Source organism: Pan troglodytes, chromosome 11 (genome assembly GCF_028858775.2).
Source record: "Pan troglodytes isolate AG18354 chromosome 11, NHGRI_mPanTro3-v2.0_pri, whole genome shotgun sequence".
In the NCBI taxonomy this organism is placed as follows: Eukaryota; Metazoa; Chordata; class Mammalia; order Primates; family Hominidae; genus Pan; species Pan troglodytes.
The window spans coordinates 80,499,218-80,520,820 of record NC_072409.2 but is presented as its reverse complement, the minus strand read 5'-3'; the positions used below and the strand labels follow the sequence as shown (position 1 = coordinate 80,520,820).

At 41.9% G+C, this 21,603-nt stretch overlaps 1 protein-coding gene across 1 annotated transcript in view; it reads left to right on the top strand.

Annotated features, from left to right (window-relative positions):
- The window catches only part of LOC104007846 (phospholipid-transporting ATPase FetA-like), a 75,917-nt gene extending 59,269 nt beyond the window's left edge, over window positions 1–16,648 (top strand). The window contains 9 exon segments of the mRNA XM_016960478.3: window positions 2,735–2,931; window positions 4,619–4,827; window positions 7,345–7,388; window positions 11,861–11,944; window positions 12,745–12,859; window positions 13,639–13,913; window positions 14,083–14,221; window positions 15,426–15,556; window positions 15,654–16,648. Of these exon segments, the coding sequence (XP_016815967.2) occupies window positions 2,735–2,931; window positions 4,619–4,827; window positions 7,345–7,388; window positions 11,861–11,944; window positions 12,745–12,859; window positions 13,639–13,913; window positions 14,083–14,221; window positions 15,426–15,556; window positions 15,654–15,788 (1,329 nt within the window). The 3' untranslated portion in view covers window positions 15,789–16,648.
- Window positions 16,649–21,603: the final 4,955 nt, after the last annotated feature.

Here is a 21,603-nt window from a genome sequence, read left to right as displayed (position 1 = left end):
GACCAGGGGAAGGGAGAAGTGGGAAGGTGGGAAGGAGGAATTACAAAGGGGCATGAGAAACCTAGGAATAATGAATATTTCACTAACTTGAGTATGGTGATGGTTTCACAGATATGTGTGTGTATGCGTGTGTGTGTATGTCTAGTATATAGTTGTATACTTTAAATATGTGTGATTTTAGGGGGATAGTGACTGAAAGGGGACATAGGGTGGTTTCTGGGTGCTGAGAATATTCAATTTATTTGTTCTGGGTATTTGTTCCATTAGTGTGATTACTTTGGGAAAATTCATCAACATATATCTGTGATTTCTGCATATGTCTTTATGTGTGTTAATAATTAAATGTTAAATAATCAAAAATAGAGGGCATCAGATTAATCTGGAACTATGAGTAGTATAGTTGTATTAGTCAAAATAAGATAACCAAAATAAAAAAACAGCCTTAAAATCTCAGTGACATGTGACAATACAATGAAGTTTGTTGTGGGGAGGGGCAGCTTGCTCCACCAATAACTCGAGAACACTCTTTCTAGCTAATGGCCCCACCAACCTCTTGGATTTCAGGATCTGCTACTGTATTCCTTGCATTCAACCAGCAAATGGGGAAAAAGAGAATAGGAAGACTCACACATTATTTTTTTTCTTTTCTTTTTTTTTTTTTTTTTTGAGACGGAGTCTCGCTCTGTTGCCCAGGCTGGAGTGCAGTGGAGTGATCTTGGATCACTGCAACTTCTGCCTCCTGGGTTCAAGCGATTTTCCTGCCTCAGCCTTGAGGACTGAGTAGCTGGGACTACTGGTGTGTGCCACCACACCCCGCTAATTTTTGTATTTTTAGTAGAGATGGGGTTTCACCGTGTTGGCCAGGATGGTCTCAATCTCTTGACCTCATGATCCGCCCGCCTCAGCCTCCCAAAGTGTTGGGATTACAGGCGTGAGCTGCTGCACCCGGCCACACATAATAGATTTTTAGGGCCAAGCGTGTAAGTAGTATAATCACTTCCACCAACATTGCATTGGCTAGAACAGAGTTAAATGACCCATATAACTGCAAGAGAGCTTGGGAAATGTGCTCTAGATATGTGCTCAGAAGGAAAAGAAAATAGAATTTAATGAATACATATCATTATCGCTGCCACAATCTACCCTTCTGATCATCATACCATTTCACTTTTCCTCCCACATATGGAACACCCTCATCATCTCCCCCAAATCCTACCCAGTCTCTGCATCCAACTCAGAGTCCAAGATCTCTCACTGATGCACAGTCCTCTCCATCAGATCTAAATGAAGTTCCTCTTGGTCTGGAGATGTGAGAGGATCTCCTTTATTCATTGCTCTCAGTGATTTCTGGCTCCACTCCTGAGAAGCTTTCCCTCATTCTTTATCCTTGCTGACCAACCCTGAAGTGGATGTTGGGGAGTATGCTCTTCTTAGGGACTGCAGTTTTTATAGCCTGCTTCCTGCCCAGTGTGGTTTTAAGGATTTCCAAACAGTCACAGGCTTTTTTAGACCAGGCTCATAGTTACCTAGTAATACCATTCCTCCAAAACCCATAAGGCTTCTCATCTGTTTGCTTCCAATTAGTTTCATGTATCAGTAACCCTCTGCCCCTGAAAATTCTTTCCTAGACATAGTTTTTGAGTTTATCCTATTTCTTTGCTTCCTTGCCCCTCCATGCCCTTCTCTCTCAACTTACTGGCAAGAAAGTTGAGGCTATGCGGAATAATAGTCATGGGTAAGAAGGTATCACCTTTAACCTGAACTTTGCCCGAAGGCTGAGTCACTTTATTCAGTTGAAAACAATTATTGGGCCTTTTTTGCTTAAGGTCTCAATCTTATCTCTTCCTGTTTAGTGTCTAGAAGTCGTAGTTCTTTGATGCCCCAAATTTCTGTACCTTCTTATTTCTGCCTACAAATTGGCTAATTCTTTCCCTAGTTTAACTTCTAAAAAATTTTTTTAGTACAGATGAGGTCTCAGTATGTTGCCCAGGCTGGTCTCAAATTCCTGGCCCCAAGCAATCCTCCTGTCTGGTCTTTCCAAAGTCCTGGGATGGCAGGCATGAGTGACTGCACCCAACCAACTCTTTCTTTTAATACCTGTCAAAGGCAGTCAATACACAATGATATTTTGATTCTTTTTAACCACTTCTCTTAGAGCTGCAGGTTCAGTAGGCATATGGTCTACCTTTCAGTTTTATCAAATTCTTTAATGTTAACATGACTACCATATTTTCAGCCTTTTATGTCAGTTTCCTTATCACCCACCCCCTAACTGCTAAGCCCCACACGTTTTAGACTTCTGTTAAAGCAGCTTCAATAATGGAATGATTAAGTGCTTGGGTTCTGGAACTGGTTCAAAACCTGTTTCTTCTACTCAGTAGCTAAGTGACTTTAGACAAAATTCTTTCTCACTCTTAAGTTCCTCATCTATTATTAAAAGAGGATTATTGTAAATATTAAATAATATGTATAAATACTTAGCATAGTACCTAGCACTTAGTTAGTTATTACTATGTTTCATTACTATTATCTCCCTTGAAAATCCCAAGGAGGGCTTCTGCTGGACTTTCTTTTCTGTCCTATGTACTGCTGCCTAGAGACTGTGAACTATAGGGCCTCCCTGCCCTCCTAGGAGAGGGACGCTTTGTTGAGAGATAAGGCTCTAGACTGTAGAACTGAAGCAGCACATATGTTGGATAAAATGTTCATTTAGTTCTTTTTTTTTCATTTATAGATTTTCCTGGTTTTAGGCATCATGTATTTTGTCCTAGCAGTTGGGCATGGCATTAGGCAGAACAAGAAAGACTACCACTTCCAGATTTTTCTGCCATGGGAAAAATATGTCTCTTCATCAGCTGTCTCTGCCATCCTCATATTCTGATCCTACTTCATTATTCTCAATACCATGGTGCCCATTTCCCTCTATGTCAGGTAGGCTTCTTTGATCACTTTGGGGTGTGGGGGAGGAGCTGACTTCATACTGTCTACTTAATTCCCCAACCAGACTGTGAACTTTTAAAAAGCATACACTTGTGCTCTTTAACCCCTCACTCTCCACAGTAGGTGGTGTACAAAATGCTCTGAGATATATCTAGAGATTGCATAAATGCCTTCCATGTCCAGAATACTGTGCTAGGAAGACACTATGTGGTTTATACAAAAAGACAATTATCCCTGCCCTCAAATAACTTATAAAGTAAGTGGCTGAATAAGACATACAAACACATGAAATAACTAGAAAACATACACACAAATTTGGTGATGCTTAAAGCATGGGTAGTTTCCCCAGGAAGATAGGCCAGGCAGCCTATAGTTTACCAATGAGATAGGTCCACACATTCACTTGTAAGTCAATTAATCAGAATTCAGAATCCATTTTCCCACACAAACAGTGTGACAGATGGTAGATAGGTGTAATTGTGACATAAGTTCAATTCCTAAAAGTTGTGGAAGAGAAGAGGAAGGGTTTCCCTTCCTGTTTTTCATAAGCACCTTGGATGAAAATTTGAAATAGCTGAAAAAAGTATTTACCCTACTCTGATCATCCTTTTCTAGGTTCTGCATTTCCTCACACATACACACACCCAAACACATTTTAGTTTCCTCCTTTCCAGGCTTTCTAAACCCTGTACCGGGGCTTTTTGGCAATAAAAAAAAAGGACCCTATGTAACTAGATTACCTTATTTAGTAATATTTATTGAGTATCTACTATGTGCTAAGGTTTAGAGAGATTGCTATGGTGGCTGATATGGTAAAGGATGGGAGGAGTCCCAACTCCAGGCATAGAGATTATCAGTAATGAGTCAATGATGAGGACCCGAGCACCTCCTTCCTCACCTCAAAGGAAAAAATCCCCATCTGTCAGTGCAGCTGTCTCAGACAGGGATTACTAATAATCACTCTTATAATAAAGCAGACTAACACACATTAAGTATGAATGATGATAAGAAGGAGACCCCTTAAAAGTCTTCACTGTTTTAAAATGAACATGCTTGTTAGCCATAAAGAATCTATAATGGATGCTATTTGGAGCAGAAGAGGAGTATGACAAAGGCAATAGGGAAAACTCATATAAAATGAGAAGAGGTTGTTGTGGTAGGAGACACACCACAGGCAGGCTGGCTCTGCCTGGAAATTTATCAGAGGGTCAGCCCATAAACTATTCCTGATTTTCATAGCTTCTTTCCTTCTTCTGAAATAAACTCTGAGTGTGTCAAGTTTCTCTGTCTTCCCCATGTGACAGGAGCAATAATCCTCCAATTGGGCCAACACAGCCTTTTATAAGTTAACTGTTACTCTATCACACCTTGCATTACTGCAGAAATTCCAAAATTGTAACTTTTCCTGGATACATTATGGAAAAAAAAAAGAATAAAAGCCAGGTATGACTCAAAAAAGTTAATCAAGTATATCTGGGTCCAGGTGGTAAAGCCTTGAGTGATAATGGCCAAAGTCAGCATTACCATGGGCTGGTGGGAAGGGTCCTTCAGAAGGGTAGAATCCCAAGGAAGACACCCTGATTTTCAGATGCTTAGCCCTGCTAAGAAAGAAACCAGGATGATATATTTGCTTGTCCTGTTCTGACGCAGAACCATTCTTTTTCTGCTTTCTCCTTAGTGTTGAAATAATAAGATTGGGCAACAGTTTATATATCGACTGGGATCGGAAGATGTTTTATGCACCAAGGAACACACCAGCACAGGCTCGTACTACCACCCTTACTGAGGAGCTCGGCCAAGTCAAATATGTGTTCTCTGACAAAACAGGGACTCTGACTCAGAATATTATGATTTTCAACAAATGTTCTATTAATGGGAAGCTCTATGGTATGCATGTCTTCCTGCTTTCCCCAAGTCCTGGGAAATTTTTACTTTGCAAATTGTTTTCAAGACTAATCTAGCTCTAAATCTGTAAGCCTCTGGAATTCACATTTACCTCCTATTCTCACAACTATCTGTATTCTCTAAGCAAAGACTACCCAGCCCAAACAGTTCTAACCAAAAAGCATTTATTTAGCATCTTATAGGTACAATCTATTGTGTTGGGCATTGAGAATACCGAGATGTGCAAGACTTAGTCTCTGTCCTCAAGGAGTCCCCAATGTCTATATACTCAGTTCACTCCCATTTTAAATCAGATGGATGTTGCTCAAAGGGTACAAAGTTTCAGTTAGGCGGGAGGAATAAGTCTTTAAGATCCATTGCACAGCATGTTGATCCTCGTTAATAATAATGTATTGCATATTTCAAAATTACTAAAAGTTTTAAATGTTCTCACTACAAAAAAATAAGTATGCGAGGTGATAAATATGTTAGTTAGCTTGATATAATCATTCCATGGTATATACATATATGAAAACATCACATTGTATCCATAAATATATACAATTATTATTTGTCAACTAATAATGAAATTAAAAATAAATTAAATGGAGCAGTCAATGTATTACTGAAGCTGGTAATTTCTTGATTCCCCTTTAGAGCAATAAATATTATTGAGAGAAACCATCAAAGGGTAGTCAGAGTTTGATCAGTGTCTCCCAGGCCCAATCCCTTATTTATCTTATGCCTTAAGCATAAGCTTGTTTTTGTGATAGAGTTAAGTCCTCATGTGTGTGAACAGTCATACCCAGTGTCCTAGCTAACAGAGGAAGGTAATCGCATCTAAAAAACTAGAACACATGGAATAATCTTTCTGGGGTGATGAAAAAGTTTAGAAACTTGAGAGAGGTGGTAGTTGCACATTGTAAATGCACTAAATGCCTCTAAATTGTACACATTAAAATGGATAATTGTATGTTAATTAAGTAAATTTCATATCAATAAATAATTGAAATTTTTGAATTAAAAAAAAGCTAGGCCGGGTGCGTTGGCTCACGCCTGTAATTTCAATATTTTGGGAGGCTGAGGCAGGCGGATCACCTGAGGTCAGGAGCTCTAGACGAGCCTGGCCAACATGGTGAAACCCCATCTCAACAAAAAATACAAAAATATTAGCCAGGCATGGTGGCACATGCCTGTAATCCCAGCTACTTGGGAGGCTGAGGTGGGAGAATTACTTGAACCCGGGAGGTGGAGGTTGCAGTGAGCCAAGATCACGCCACTGCACTCCAGCCTGGGTGACAAGAGTGAAATTCCTGTCTAAAAAAAAAAAAAAAAAGACTAGAGCACTCTAATATTTCCTATTATTTCCTATATTTCCTATTATTTGTTTGGTAACCATGTCAAACAAATTTTCACTTATATAAACTCGGAAGGTTTATTTTTGGATGAGCTGATTTGGGTGAGCCTCTTAATTCTCTGACCTGACCATATACTGGGTAAAGTTGAAAAGGACCATGAGTGTTTCCATGCTTGGCATCAGACATGTCTTCTACCCCGATTCGGTCTGTCATCCACTGGTCAAGAATCCCAAACACTCTAAAACTATGTCCACATCTCTTCTGGGTAACTCTTATGATTGGAGGGCTTCCTGAGGTGTGAAGTCTATCACAGATCCAGTGACTAACTTCTAGCTTCATCTTATTCTCACTTAGGGGAGAAGAGTTGAGGCCCAAGCAAACCTCTTCTTACCATTGGCTTAGGGAAAGGAGCTTACTGGGCACTGGGAGCTAGGTGGCCTGAGGAGACTGGGGGGCAGGCATCTTGACTGTGAGTCTAGGATGAAGGAATCAGAATAAATAAGCTTTTAATGCCCCTCCTTTAAATCACCATATGACCCAGCAATTTGATTCCTAGGTATATACCCCCAAAACTTGAAAACAAGAACTCGGATACATGTATACCAACGTTCATTGTGACATTATTCACGTAAGTCCAGAGGTAGAAATAACCCACATGTCCATCCACAGATGAATGGATAAAGAAAATGTGGTACAGCATATACATACAATGGAATGTGAATCATCCATAAAAAGTAATGAAATTTTTTTTTATTAAATGAAATTTGATACATGCTACAACATGGATGAACCTTGAAAGCATTATGCTAAGTGATGTAAGCTAAACACAAAAAGACAAAAATTTTATGATTCTACTTATGTGAACTATCTAGAATAGGCAAATTCATAGAGACAAAAAATAGACTAGAGGTTACTAGGGGCTGGTGATGGGAAGAAATGGGAAGTTTCTGTTTGGGGTGCTGAAAAAATGTTGGAAATATATAGTGGTGATTGTTGCACAACATTGTGAATATAATTAATGTCATTGCATTTTACATTTAAAATAGTTAAAATGGCAAGTTTTATGTGATATATATGTATATTTTATTAACAACAATTTAAAGAAATTCAAACCCTCCTTTAAAACCCTTGCCAAGTCTCTGCTGTGTTCACTTACCAACAGGTGATACTTATGACAAGGATGGACAGAGGGTGACGGTCTCTGAGGTGAGTGATTACAGCTCCATGGGAAATGCATGTGGGAGCTGAGTGAGGCTGTGCTTCAGAGAAGCATCATTAATACAAATCGAGACTCCCTTAGCCACTGAAATATTAAAGCTTTTACTGGTCCCGTAATATCAGAAAGCATTATATAAATGACCTGTTTAATTCTGAAGATCTTCGTTTGTTCTTTTTAAACAAAAATAGCTTTATTGGCTTTTTCTCTTTAAAAAATAATCCATGCTCATTGTAAAAAAAAATTAAATAATACAGAAATGTGTGAAGAAAGTTAAAATTATTCCATCCCATTTAGATAGCCAGTGTAAAGTTGGGGAGTATATCCTATGCTTTTCATATGTATATACACACACACATATGTACATCTAGATCTAGAAGATAGGGGAGATAAAATCATAGTATGCATGCTATTTCCAGTTTCCTTTTGTTCACTTGACACTATTATTGTCATCATCTTTCCATGTCGGTAGGTCTAGGTCTACATCATCATTTTGAATGGGTGTCTACTATTCAGTTGTATCACTGTACCTTAGTTTATTTAATTTCTTATTTTTATTCCATTTTCCTTTGCGATTACAAATGATATTTTGGTAATCATTATGGAACATACATTTTGTCTACTTTTCTGATAATTATTTCTTTAGAATAAAGTCCTAGAAGTAAAATTCGTTGGTCAAAAGGTAGCCACGTTTTAATACATTAAATAGTGCCACATTGCCCTCCAGGTAGATTCGCATAACTTTATAATCCCACCAAAAATATATGACATTTTGTTTTCCCCCATATGCTTGTCAGAACTGGTATTAACAATTTTTAATCTGTTGAAATTTAATTGATGAAAAATGGTATCTAATTATTTAATTTACCTTTTTTGATGACTAATTAGGTTGAATCATTTTTATGTGCTTATTTTTCTTCCCCTTATCATCTCTTTATTGCCCATTTACACTTACTTTGTGAACTGTCTATTCATATTCTTTGGCCTTTTTTTCTTATTTGAAAATGCTCTTTATACAGTAAAAATACTAGCTCTTCCTTTGTCTGGTGCATATGTTACAATTATTTTTCCCATTTTGTCTTTTGGTTTTTAATTTGTGAAATAATATTTTGTGTAGAAGTGTTTAATTCATGTAATGAAATCTATCAGTCATTTTCCTTTATAACTTAAGGATTTGTGACATATTCAACAGTCTTTATAAAATTATAAAAATATCTTCCTATTCATTCTTCTTATCTCTAGCTGGTTAATTTTTACTGTTTTCTCTAGTATTGGACCCAGCTTTTGTTTATGGATTTGTTTTTAAGTGTCCCTTCACAAGGGTTCTTCTGCTGCTTTCAGGGTATTCCTCACCTTATCTCTGTCTTGCTAGACCCAATTCCAAACTGAGCCACTTGACTTATGTACCAAACATCTCACTCCAGTTCTCAACTGTTGCCTTACCCCTGTCCATCCAAAGAGATTGGGAAGGGGAAGGAAATTCAGTGATTTGCCTTAAATCATTTTCCAGGGGCTTGGCTAATGACCTTCGCAATATAGGCAAAGTTATAGCTTCTAGGGAGTAAATCCCTCCTGGAGTTTCTTTCCTCTCCTTCTGTCCACTACTGATTGACCATAACACATTTTTCACTAAATCACTGGAATCTTTGTTCTCTTATAAACAAACTTACCTATAGCCTCAATCCCTTCATTAATTGAAACATGATTTTCCCTGAGAACATTCCTTTTTCTTCCATCTCTCTCATACTCTGCATACCATAAACTCTGGATACCATAAGCCCAAAGGTGTTGCCCTCATTATCCTGTGCCATGTTTAACCATTAGTTTTTCTCTCCTACACAATCTTTCTTCCTGTGATGCTTATGACTTCTGGCTATACTCATCTGTAACTCTTCTTGTTGTTGATATCTAGGAAGCTTCTGGCTTCTACACCCCATTCATTGAGGCCTTTGAAACTTCTCCCTCCCCTCCCAACCACTGCTATTGTTTTGGGTGGTATTGTCATCCTTATGGACGACCTATCACTGTAGACTCTTTCAGGTCTCTGAAAGAATCCTTCAGATGATCTCTTGGACAAAAAAAAAAAAAAAAAAAAATCTGTATCACCCATTTCCATGTTACCATGTAATTGTCCAGAGTTGTACTAATGTGGAATTATAAACTTTCTTTTCACAATCTTTGATCACAAACCTTATTCCTCCATATTCTCAGTACATAGCTCATACTTGAGATTTTTTAAAGTATTCCTGCTTTTTTATCTCATGGAGATTTATAAACCCTTGGCTTTCCTTTTTCTCCAGTCTGTCAATTCCTTATGACTTTACTTCCTTTCCTAGCTTGCCTGTCTGTACCCTGGGATCATAAGCATCCTCAGTACCTTACTAGTTCTCCTTTTCTTCTCTTTAATCACTGAACAAATCTCAACCTTGAATTAACCAAACCATCGACCCTGCTCTGTTTCTAATTTGAGAGTGTTAAGCACTATTTTGGAGATCATAAAACCATTACAAATTCAGAGACTCCACCGTCCTCTGTCCCAGTGCCACTTGGCAAATTTTTCACCATTTTGTAATTGGCTTCATATTTTATTCTCCATATCAGCTTTTCTAAACAATCACCATTCTCAGACCTTCTACCACACTCTCCTGGCTCCCCAGTACGTAGCAAATGATACTGCCTTCTATTTTACTGAGAAAAATCCAAACTATCAGCTAAATATCCTCCTCTGTGCATATATTTTAACCCGCCTTTACCTCCTTTCCTTCAGTCTCAAAAGAAGTATAACTTTTTCCTTCAGTACTAATCTATATATTCTAGCTTCCATCCCTTCCTACTTCTTCAGGAACCTCAGTCAATCCTGTATTCTCTCTTTCTTAGTATCTGAATATCCCCTTATATGATTCTTTCCCCTCAGCTCGTCTTTTTTTTTTTTATCCCGCGGAGTCTCGCTCCATCCCCCAGGCTGGAGTGCAGCGGCACGATCTCAGCTCACTGCAGCCTCCGCCTCCTAGGCTCAGGTGATTGTCATGCCTCAGCCTCCTAAGTAGCTAGGATTACAGGCGTGGCCACCACACCTGGGTTAAACTTTCCCTTAAGCTGTTTTCACTGATGTTGAGACTTAGAATTTCCAAACATATGTAGTGGGAACAAATTCCTGGATCTTGGAGTTTTCTTAGCATCCAAAGTCATCTTTTTGGAACAGGCTAAGCCTCAAGGAGCCTCTGGGTCATGCCAGATAGGCCAGATATGGCGTTCACCTATAGCCATACTCGGAAATACAGCTTCCCTTTGCTTCTCCTTCCCCACTCAGACAGCCTGTACTCCTGACCCCAACACACACACAATTGTTACTTTGATGAATTCATTCCACATTTGAATGTGAAACCTCCCCCACCTTAGTGGGGAGAAGCAACACCTGGATTTTGATGCTCTAAGAGGAGTCCCTTTTCCTATGAGAAGTTTTTCAGAAGCATCTCAAGGATTCCCAAGAGAAACAACCTCAGAAACAATTATCTTGGGAGTCCTACTTTTGTTGCCATGGAGTCCAGGAGTAACAGGCCAGTCGGCAAATAGTAGCAGATTTGTATTCTCCCAAGCCCTAGCAAAGCCAGTCTGCTTTGTGGGAGGCGTATGTGTATGCATGTGTTGCTGCTGACCTCTTGTGGCTAATAAAGAAAAAGCCCTCTCTAGGCCCCAGGATGGAGCGTCCAGCCAGGGAAGGGTCATTGGGTCTATTCTGCTTGCCAATATTAGGAGGTATGCAGTGCTACAGAAGCCACTGAATGCTGCTAAGCAAGTAAAGAGTCCAAAGACTGGGCAAAGTGGATCACACCTGTAATTCCAACACTTTGGGAGGCTGAGGCAGGTGGATCACCTGAGGTCAGGGGTTCAAGACCAGCCTGTCCAACATGGCAAAACCCCGTCTCTACAAAAAATACAAAAATTAGCTGGGTGTGGTGGTGGGTGCCTGTAGTCCCAGCTACTCTGGAGGCTGAGGCAGGAGAATTGCTTGAACCCAGGAGGCAGAGGTTACAGTGAGCTGAGATCACACCACTGCACTCCATCCTGGGTAACAGAGCAAGACTCCATCTCAAAAAAAAAAAAAAGTACAAAGGTTTACCTGCCTAGGAATGCAGGGGTACAGCTAGCATTCCCTAGCAATCACTCTGTGTCCTTTCTGTGCGGGGCTGTATAGGTTATGGTGGGATTGGTCCAGATCCACCTTGAAAGCTTGGTGTGGCCTTACTCTATCCTAGGACCTAGGGTTCTAATAAAGTAGGATCAAGTAGAGACTGGGGTCAACATTCTCAGTCAGGTTTCTCCTGCTGTAGGTTAATGTGTGTGGGGGTGGGGCAGGGGGGGCAGGGGTCGAGGGATGAAGGTGGCTATCTTGGACCTGGAAGGTGGAGCTGGGACTGTAGAGAAGAGAGGAGCCTACAAAATCTCCTTGGTATTCTTCCAGACAGTTTATGAGACCTGGTTTATCATGTGCTACAGTCTGGTCTACACTTCCCTCCCTGTCCTGTGCATGAGTCTGTTTGATCAGGTAAGATCTAGCAGCAAGCCCCTGGTCAGAGTTGAAGCCCCTGGGCCCTTGAGGAATATCCCTAAGAATGAAGAATACAGCAAGAGCTGGGCTCTACAAAATCCAGTGTAAAGGGAATAATTTCCAGAGCGGGGAAAAGAGCTCATCACCTAGATAGGTATCATGAGATAAAGTAAAAAATCCTCCTCAACAGAGAATAATCCTCAGTTTTAGAAAGCCAAGTTTTCCTATATCAATTTTATCTTTGTAGAGAGAAACATGGAAATTGTGCTGTACAGTAAATTGAGTATATATAAAAGTAATTAAAATATATATGGAAAAAATAAGGAAAAATTAAATAACATAAGCAGAATATGAATGGAAAAAATAAAGAAAAGAAAATAGAGTTATTGGGGTAGGACTGGCTAATGTATGGGACTTCAAAAAGGAGAGACTCCTTCAGCGATAATGAGGATGAGATAAGCCAATGCAGGAGGGCCTGGGTGGGAGTCCTGAAGGCCAGGCATGGGAGTATGGGTGTGATAGTTTATATCATAAGGAGCCAGACTAAGGGATACCGTCTGTCCCTGTCAGAAATTGAGGGTCCTGGGACCCTACCTCTCCCTTGTCTTCTACCCCAACCTCTAATCCTGGGCACATGGAGTAGAAAGTGAGTCTCCAAAAAGGAATAAAGTAGCTGAAATAGGACATCATGGGATCATGGCTCTTGGTCTCCATGGGAAATAGCTCTAAAGGAAATTCTCCAGGAAGTAACTGCTAACCTCAGAACAACAAGAGGGGTGGGTTGTATTACTCAACAGTCCATCCAGCTTCAGTGGCCTAATTCTAGGGATCCATCTCTGAAGCCAGCCCCAAGCTTTGTATCCAAAGTTTCAGAGTTAGGAGATGAAGATGATCCAATGACATCCACTTTGAGTAATTTTTTCACCTTCAGTTCACCAGTAGCTATGGGAGTGGGAGAAACCTCACAGAACATGAATACCTCTAAAAGACTAACTGGTCCCCATTGATGTTGCTTTCTCCCATATTGACTTTTGGCATAAAGAATATTCAACTATGGCCGGGCACGGTGGCTCACACCTGTAACCCCAGCACTTTGGGAGGCCAAGGCAGGTGGATCATTTGAGGTCAGGAGTTTGAGACCAGCTTGGCCAACATGGCGAAACCCCATCTCTACTAAAAATATAAAAATTAGCCGGGTGCAGTGGCACACACCTGTAATCCCAGCTACTCAGGAGGCTGAGACAAGAGAATTGCTTGAACCTGAGAAATAGAGGTTGCAATAAGCCGAGATGGTGCCACTGCACTCCAGACTGGGTGATAGAGCAAGACTCCATCTCAACTGAAAGAACTCTTACGCCTGGGGACTTATGTCCCAGCTGCCTCCCCCATCTCAAGCGCCAGTCCTCCCTCCCAGCTACCCACAAGCTTAGTTGCTCCCTTTCATAACTCCCCTATTCTAACCCCCTCCAAGTCCTTCCCAGCATCCCGAACTTCTCCCAGCTTCCTTCCACTACCCAGATCCTTGCCTAGAGAGTAGGACTTCAGGAAGGGTCTGTGGTCACTGCTGTGTTCTCTGGTTCCACTTCTCCAGTAACCCATAAGGAAGCTCCTAGGCAGCCTGGCAGCAGACCTGGTGAGGGGAGAAGCGTCTACTGTGATGGAGATGGGACCTTCTATGGAGAGACCCTGAGCCTCCCTCCTTACCCTCTGGTGCTTCCAGGATGTGAATGAGACATGGAGCCTCCATTTCCCAGAGCTGTATGAGACAGGCCAGCACAACCTCTATTTCAACAAGAAAGAATTTGTGAATTGTTTAATGCATGGGATCTACAGTTCCTGCGTGTTGTTCTTTGTCCCCATGGGGGCTCTTTACAATGCAGAACGAAATGATGGGAAGGACATCTCCGACTACCAGTCCTTCTCCCTGGTGGTGCAGACCTCCTTGATCTGGGTGGTCGCAATGCAGGTGTGGCCAGTGGTGGTGGGGGTAAGGGGATTGGGTGGGGGCCTCTCTGAAAGAGTGGGAGGAATAGAGGGAGGGAGTGTGGGAAGGGAGCAATCTTCATTACATAATTGGAAGGGGGAGGTAGCTGACAGGTCCCAGGTTACAGGTCCCATAAGAGCGTACTTTTCAGATCGCCCTGAGGACAACCTACTGGACAATGATAAACCATGTCATCATCTGGGGTAGCCTGGGTTTCTACTTTTGGGTGTCATTCCTCCTGTACAGCGATGGCTTGTGCCTAGTATTCCCTGACGTCTTCCAGTTCCTAGGTAAGGCCCTGCCCAGTGGGCGGAGGGTGGGGAACCAGGTATATTTATTTAATAAATGTTTACCGAGAAGCCATTACTATGTGCTAGGCTAGAGATATAAATAAGACATGGTCTCTGCCCTAAAAGGGCTCAAAATGTAGCTAGGGAAATAAGTTACCTTATTTGAGTTTCCAAGGTATTTTCAAATGTCTTATGAGATTTGCTATTTATCAGCATCCTAAGAGGTAGGCAGTGCAACAATTTTTAGAGCCATTTTAGACACCGGAGGGTTTTTTTTTTTTTAATTAAAGGACTTAAATCTAGGTTTCCTGGTTCCAGTTCAATGTCCTTTATGCTGTGGCATATTGCCTTGTTGTCTCCCATAATTTTTCCCTCTCTCTCATCTCCACTTTGCTGAAGACAAAATATAGAGAGTAGATACGTAGATGTAGTTGGCTCACATCTTTTTGTTTTTATTTTTAATTTTTTGAGACTCTGTTGCTCTACCTCTGTCGCCTCGGCTGGAGTGCAGTGGTGCAATCTTGGCTCACTGCAACCTCTGCCTCCTGGGTTTAAGCGATTCTCGTGCCTCAGCCTCCCCACTAGCTGGGACTACAGTTGTGCACCACCATGCACTGCTAATTTTTTTGTATTTTTGGTAGAGACGTGCTTTTGCCATGTTGGCCAGGGTGGCCTCAAACTCCCAGCCTCAAGCAATCTGCTGGCCTGGGGCTCCCAAAGTGCTGGGATTACAAGCGTGAGCCACTGCACCTGGCTGTCTCTCACCTTTTGTCAGGCCACTAACTCATTTTTCTCCTTCAAATCTTTTTTTTTCTTTTTTTAATTTTATTTTTTTTACCTTTTTTATTTTAATTTTTTTGTTTTTTCGTCCTCCAAAGCTTTCTTTCCCATTTTTGGATGCAAGCCAGTGCTCTAGGATTCCCTCATAACTTACCCCTGCTCTCCTATCCTGCCCTACCCTGCCCTGCCTTTAGAGGGAGAGAGAGGCACATGGATTCACAGTGACTTTGGCTGCACAAAGGACCCAACTACAATTCTTTTGTATTTATATTATTTCTCAGGAGCCTAAACTAACTCCAAGTCAATAACTTCCTTCTTTGGACTAGAGAGGTGTCTATGTTCTGGCTGGTAACTCCTCCCCTGGTCCTACCCCGGTCCTCCAGGCTCTGTTTCAGCCTTTCCCCTCCTGGCTCACTGTTTACAGGTGTGGTCAGGAATTCTCTGAACCAGCCGCAAATGCTGCTGAGCATTATCCTCAGTGTGGTCCTCTGTATGTTGCCTGTGATTGGGCACCAATTTCTTAAACCACTATTCTGGCCTATCAGCGTGGACAAAGTAAGTGGAACAGAAAATCTACCCAGATATAATTCATGACCTTCTTTTGCTTTTGCCTCTGTGGATGAAAACCCTATCCCCCATGCTCTGGCTGTAGGTTTTTGACAGAATTCAAGAGTGCAGGAGACTTCCATGGCAGTCCCCAGTCCGGAACACTCAAGCACTCGACGTTCTGCCTATGCATTCTCCCATAAACAAGGCTTTGGGGCCCTCATCACTTCTGGCAAGATAGTGAAGCCCAGGATGTCCAAGAGAAACACCCTTTTTTTGAAAAAGATAGAGGCCCTAGGGAAATTCCAAAGGAGGCAGTCAGTGCTCTTCCTCCCTCGTACTCATGCAACTTAGGAAGAATTAGAGTCCCTGGGAAACCAGCATAAACCTGCTCCTTCATTCTCACTAGGGACTAAGCCTCTTAATTGTCCAGAAGGCTATTCCCAGAAAGGCAAGGAGGGGTAAGGAAAGAGCCCCCAGATATCTGCCAGAGTTGCAGCATTTCAAGAAAAAGAAAAAAAAAAAGCAACCTCAGGCCTGCCTCCCACCATCTCTTGCAAGTTTTAATCCAGACAAGCATATGTAGAGGTAGGGGGTGACAAGAGACAGTATGGGGAAGGGAAAAGAAGATGGAACCTAAGAATTTTACTTTGGGCCCTATCTCCTATACTCAGAGCAAGCATAAACCTTCCCAGGGCCCTACACAAACATATTCCCATCGAGGCATCACATAAAATAAAATCAACCATTTAAAAAGGTATAATTTAGTGACAATTACTTCCCATTTATAAGCAAGGGATGCATGAGTGCTACCCATAGACCGGATATGGGCCATGTCGTTAGGGTTTCTTGATCTCGTTAGATAAATTATCTGAAATTTTGAGGAGACTTCAGCAGAAAGAAGCAGGGGATATGCTGTCAAATGCCTGTGGATTTATACTAAGAAAGAAAGAAGGGGCATAAGGAAAATTTTCTTTATCTCGATTTTGGAGGTGGTTACATGGGTATGTATTTGTCAAAATTGATTGACCTGTATACTTAAAATTTATACATTTTATTTTATGTAAACTATATCTCAATAAAGTTAAGTTTTTTAATGTCTAGAAATTTTTAATGGAGTTGTAAGTGACCAACCACAGGAGCCAGATTCACCCACATTGAAGTAACTCGCTATAGGAGAGATATCTCCACCAATGGGGAGAGAATTTCTGAAGAACCTATAAAAGGACCTCTTGAAAACGAGTCAACTTTAGATACCTGCCAGGCCTTTTTTTTTTTTTTTGAGATGGAGTCTCACTCTGTCGCCCAGGCTGGAGTGCAGTAGCGCGATCTCAGCTCACTGCAACCTCTGCCTCCCAGGTTCCAACAATTCTGCCTCAGCCTCCCGAGTAGCTGGGATTACAGGCGCGCACCATCACACCCGGCTAATTTTTGTATCTTTAGTAGAGACGGGTTTTTGCCATGTTAGCCAGGCTGGTCTCAAACTCCTGGTCTCAAGTGATCTACCCGCCTCAGCCTCCCAAAGTGCTGGGATTACAGGTGTGAGCCACCATGCCTAACTTATCTGCCAAGCCTTAAAATTAGTTTATGACTGTATTAGTCAAGTAAAGACTTTCTTCATCTCTTCCCTCTCCTGTCCTGCTCAAGCCCCGGAGAAAAAAGAATTAGCAAGCTGAAGGAGGGAGGAGGGGTAAGTAGAAAAACAGACATCTACAAAGCCCACTGAACCTAGCCACATGCAGCAGCCCAGCTGAAAGATAAGGAAAAGCATTAATTGTAAAGGTTGAAGTTTTTAAAACTTATTTCATTAAATCACTTTAACTACTAAAGCGAAACAAAGTGACAAGTACTGGTTGCTACTAAAAAGGACCATTCACTAAGCACATTTTGCATCAGCACTTGTTCCTTCACCTTGTACTTTTATGTTATAGAGACGACTTCTTTCTGTAAACCTCATGAACCCACCTCTGTTGGCATCCAACTTTTCTTCTGTAACTTCTTCCCCAGCCTTCATAGAATTGAAGAGAGTTAGGGCCTTGCTCTGGATTAGGTTTTGGCTTAAGGGAATACTGTGGCTGGTTTCAGCTTCTATACAGACCACTCAAACTTTCTCTGTATCTGCAATAAGGCTGTTTTGCTTTCTTATTTATGTGTTCACTGGAATAGCACTTTTAATTTCCTTCAATAACTTTTCCTTTGCATTCACAACTTGGCTAACTGGTGTAAGAGGCCTAGCTTTCAGCCTGTCTTGGCTTTCAACATGCCTTCCTCAATAATCTTAATCGTTGCTAGCTTTTTATTTCAAGTGACAGACATGTGACTCTTCCTTTCACTTGAACACTTAGAGGCCATTTAGGGTTATTAATTGGCCTGATTTCAATATTGTTGTGTCTCAGGGAATAGGGAGGCCTGAGGAGAGGTAAAGATGGGAATGACGGGTTGGTGGAGCAGTCAGAACAGGCATTTATTAAGTTTGGCATCTTCTATGGGCGCAGTTCATGGTGCCCCAAAGAAATGAACAAGGAACACTGTCCTAGCCCCAACATATCCCTGTGATTCCAGCTCCAAATCATCTACCAAATCTTCTAAGATTCATGCAAAGCGTTTTGGAAAAGACACATCATTTGGAGGATCCTGGGAGTCATTCAAGACTATTTGCTGTACGTTACCCCACCCACCCCCATGACACATTCAATTAATCACTAAATTCTACAGATTTCTATACCCTAAATCATCCTTGAATCTATCTCCTCTTATCTAAGCCTTCAGCCACTGCCCTAATTCAGACTCTCTCAGTTCTTATCATAATTATCAATCTCCTAACTGGTTGATTGATTACCTTCCTGTAATTCAATATCCACACTCCTACTGAAGTGAGATTTCTAAAGCTCAGATCTGTTCACATCACTCCCCTGCATGAAATAATAGTGCCAACAGCCTTCAGAATAAAATCCAAACTTAGCTGGGCATGGTGGCTCATGCCTGTAATCCCAGCACTTTGGGAGGCTGAGGCGGGTAGATCACCTGAGGTCAGAAGTACAAAACCAGCCTGGCCAACATGGTGAAACTGGGCGTGGTGGCGGGCTTCTGTAATCCCAGCTACTCGGGAGGCTGAGGCAGGAGAATCACTTGAACCCAGGAGGCAGAGGTTGCAGTGAGCCGAGATCACACCACTGCATTCCACCTGGGGTGACAGAGCAAGACTCCATCTCAAGAAAATAAAATCCAAACTCCCAAACACACATACAAGGCCCTTCTTAATCTTGCTGTTGCCTCCCTCCTACACTTTGCCCATGCTTAACTAATGCCCATACTACTTGAGTTTCCCTAAGGCATCATGCTTTCTTTGTTTTTTGTTTTTTTTTTTTTTTGAGACAGAGTTTCACTCTTGTTGCCCAGGCTGGAGTGCAATGGTGTGATCTTGGCTCACTGCAACCTCCACCTCCCAGGTTCAAGCAGTTCTCCTGCCTCAGAGAGGCAAGTAGCTGGGATTACAGGCATGTGCCACCATGCCTGGCTAATTTTGTATTTTTAGTAGAGATGGGCTTTTCACCATGTTGGTCAGGCTGGTTTCGAACTCCTGACCCCAGGTGATCCCCCCCACCTTTGCATCACAAAGTTCTGGGATTACAGGCATGAGCCACCGTGCCCAGCCTCTTTGTTTGTTTGTTTTTGAGATGGAGTTATGCTCTTGTTACCCAGGCTGGAGTGCAATGGTGCGATCTGAGCTCACTGCAACCTCCACCTCCTGGGTTCAAGCGATTCTCCTGCCTCAACCTCCTGAGTAGCTGGGATTACAGGCACCTGCCAGCATGCCCAACTAATTTTTGTATTTTTAGTAGAGATGGGGTTTCACCATGTTGGCCAGGCTGATCTTGAACTCCTGATCTGAGGTGACCTGCCTGCCTTGGCCTCCCAAAGTGCTGGGATTACAGGTGTGAGACACCGCACCTGGCCAGCATCATGCTTTCTTATGTCTCTGTGTTTTCGTATATGCTTTGATTTGCAAGTGTCTGGAAAACTTAAGAAATACTTTGAAATGGGTGTCTTTTTAATGGAATGTTGGGTGCTGTTAAGGATCTTTGGGAATTGATTATATTAGCGGTGAGAGCCTTTGATTTCCTTTGACTAGGTTCCTACTTTACAAGTAAGCTATTTTCTAATTCGTTGGAGTTAGAAGTTAACTTCAGAATACTGACAATAAATAATACAAAAGATTTTCTGCCCATAACAGTGCAAATGATTCCTGTTCTGGGTGATGCAAATAAATTTTGTCCATTAGAGAAAAGACATTTCTAAGTCAAATCTTCATTTGAACTGGTTTTAATATCTTACTGGTTCCCTCATTAGTTAAATAAAATATTTGAAATATGTTCATTGTATATTTGTATAAGGCTCTTCCAGGCTCAGTGGCTCACGTCTGTAATCCCAGCACTTTAAGAGGTAGAGGCGGGTGGATTGCTTGAGCTCAGGAGTTCAAGACCAGCCTGGGTAACATGGCAAAACCCTGTCTCTACCAAAAATGCAAAAAATATCTTTAGTCCCAGCTACTCTGGAGGCTGAGGTGGGAGGATCGCTGAAGCCCGGAAGTCGAGGCTGCAGTGAGCCATGATCGCACCACTGCACTCCAGCCTGGGTAACAGAGAACCTGTCTCAAAAAATAAAAAATAAAAATACTTGCATAAGGCTCATTATTTTACCTTTTTGAAAGTTATTCTTTAACACAAACAACAGGAAGTAACCCACACTCGCTGAAGCCAAAAATGAGATTCCTATGAATGGATAGAAGGATGCATCGTGATCCTGGGGAAGGAATCCTGCTGGGCCTCAGAAAGAAGTGGAACCAGCTGCTGGAAGGTCCCAAGAACCTAGGGAGCAGTCTTTTTGTGTCTAGACTTGCTTCTCTGTGTGCAACTGATTGATCTTCTTTCTCAGCAAACTGGTTTTCAATGCTGCTCAGGCCAAATGGGCAAGTAGAAGATGGCTACTGCATAGCTCCCAAATTACCCTTAAGTCCAATTTAAGTCTGAGCAGAGATGTAGCTCTTTGTCTCCCAATTCCAAATTCTTAGAGAAGTACTAATTGGCCTGGTTTGGCTTAATTCCCCAACCCAGACTATTTAACTGGGGGATCACACTGTGCAAACATGCAATTCCTCATTGGTTCCCCACTGGCAATGCTAGCTCTCTCCACGTCACCCTTATTTAAGCCCTTAGAACTTTATTTCTAACATTCATATTTGATCTTGTCATTCCTGCCTCTGCAATAAAGCCCTTCAGTATCTCTCCCAACTCCTTAGTAGTCATAGGCGTTTCATCACCAAACCCTGACCAGCTCTCCTCAGCTGTCTCCGTTGCCTCCCACACTTCTCAATCACATTGGTCATTTTGCCCCTCAGTTCTTTTGCACATGCCAATTTTCTCTTTACCTCCCACTCATTCTTCAAAATTCAGCTCACACCACTTCTGTGAAGCCTGAAGACAAGCTACATATCCTGACATTTATCTGCTTCCTTGACTGTGACCCCAGTCTCTAACTCTTTCAGTGAGTATGGAACCTAGAACAGAGTCTTCTATTTTTTTTTTTTTTTTTTTTTTTTGAGACAGAGTCTTGCTCTGTTGCCCAGGCTGGAGTGCAATGGCGCAATCTCAGCTCACTGCAACTTCTGCCTCCCAGGTTCAAGTGATTCTCCTTCCTCAGCCTCCCAAGTAGCTGGGATTACAGGCATGCACCACCACACCCGGCTGATTTTTGTATTTTGAGTAGAGACGGGGTTTTACCATGCTAGTGGTCTCAAACTCCTGACCTCAGGTGATCCGCCCGCCTCAGCCTCCCAAAGTGCTGGGATTACAGGCGTGAGCCACCGTGTCTAGCCTAACAGAGTCTTCTCAATGGGTGATATGGTTTTGTTAGTGGTGGAAGAGGTCTGAGTTACCCCAAGTTACCTGCAGCCTATCCTTATGGGTCTGTAGCAACTTTAGTCCTTGCTTCATCAGAAGAAAGAATTCGACTGTGGGGCAGAAAGCAGAAAAAGAGACCAAGGCAAGTTCCAGAGT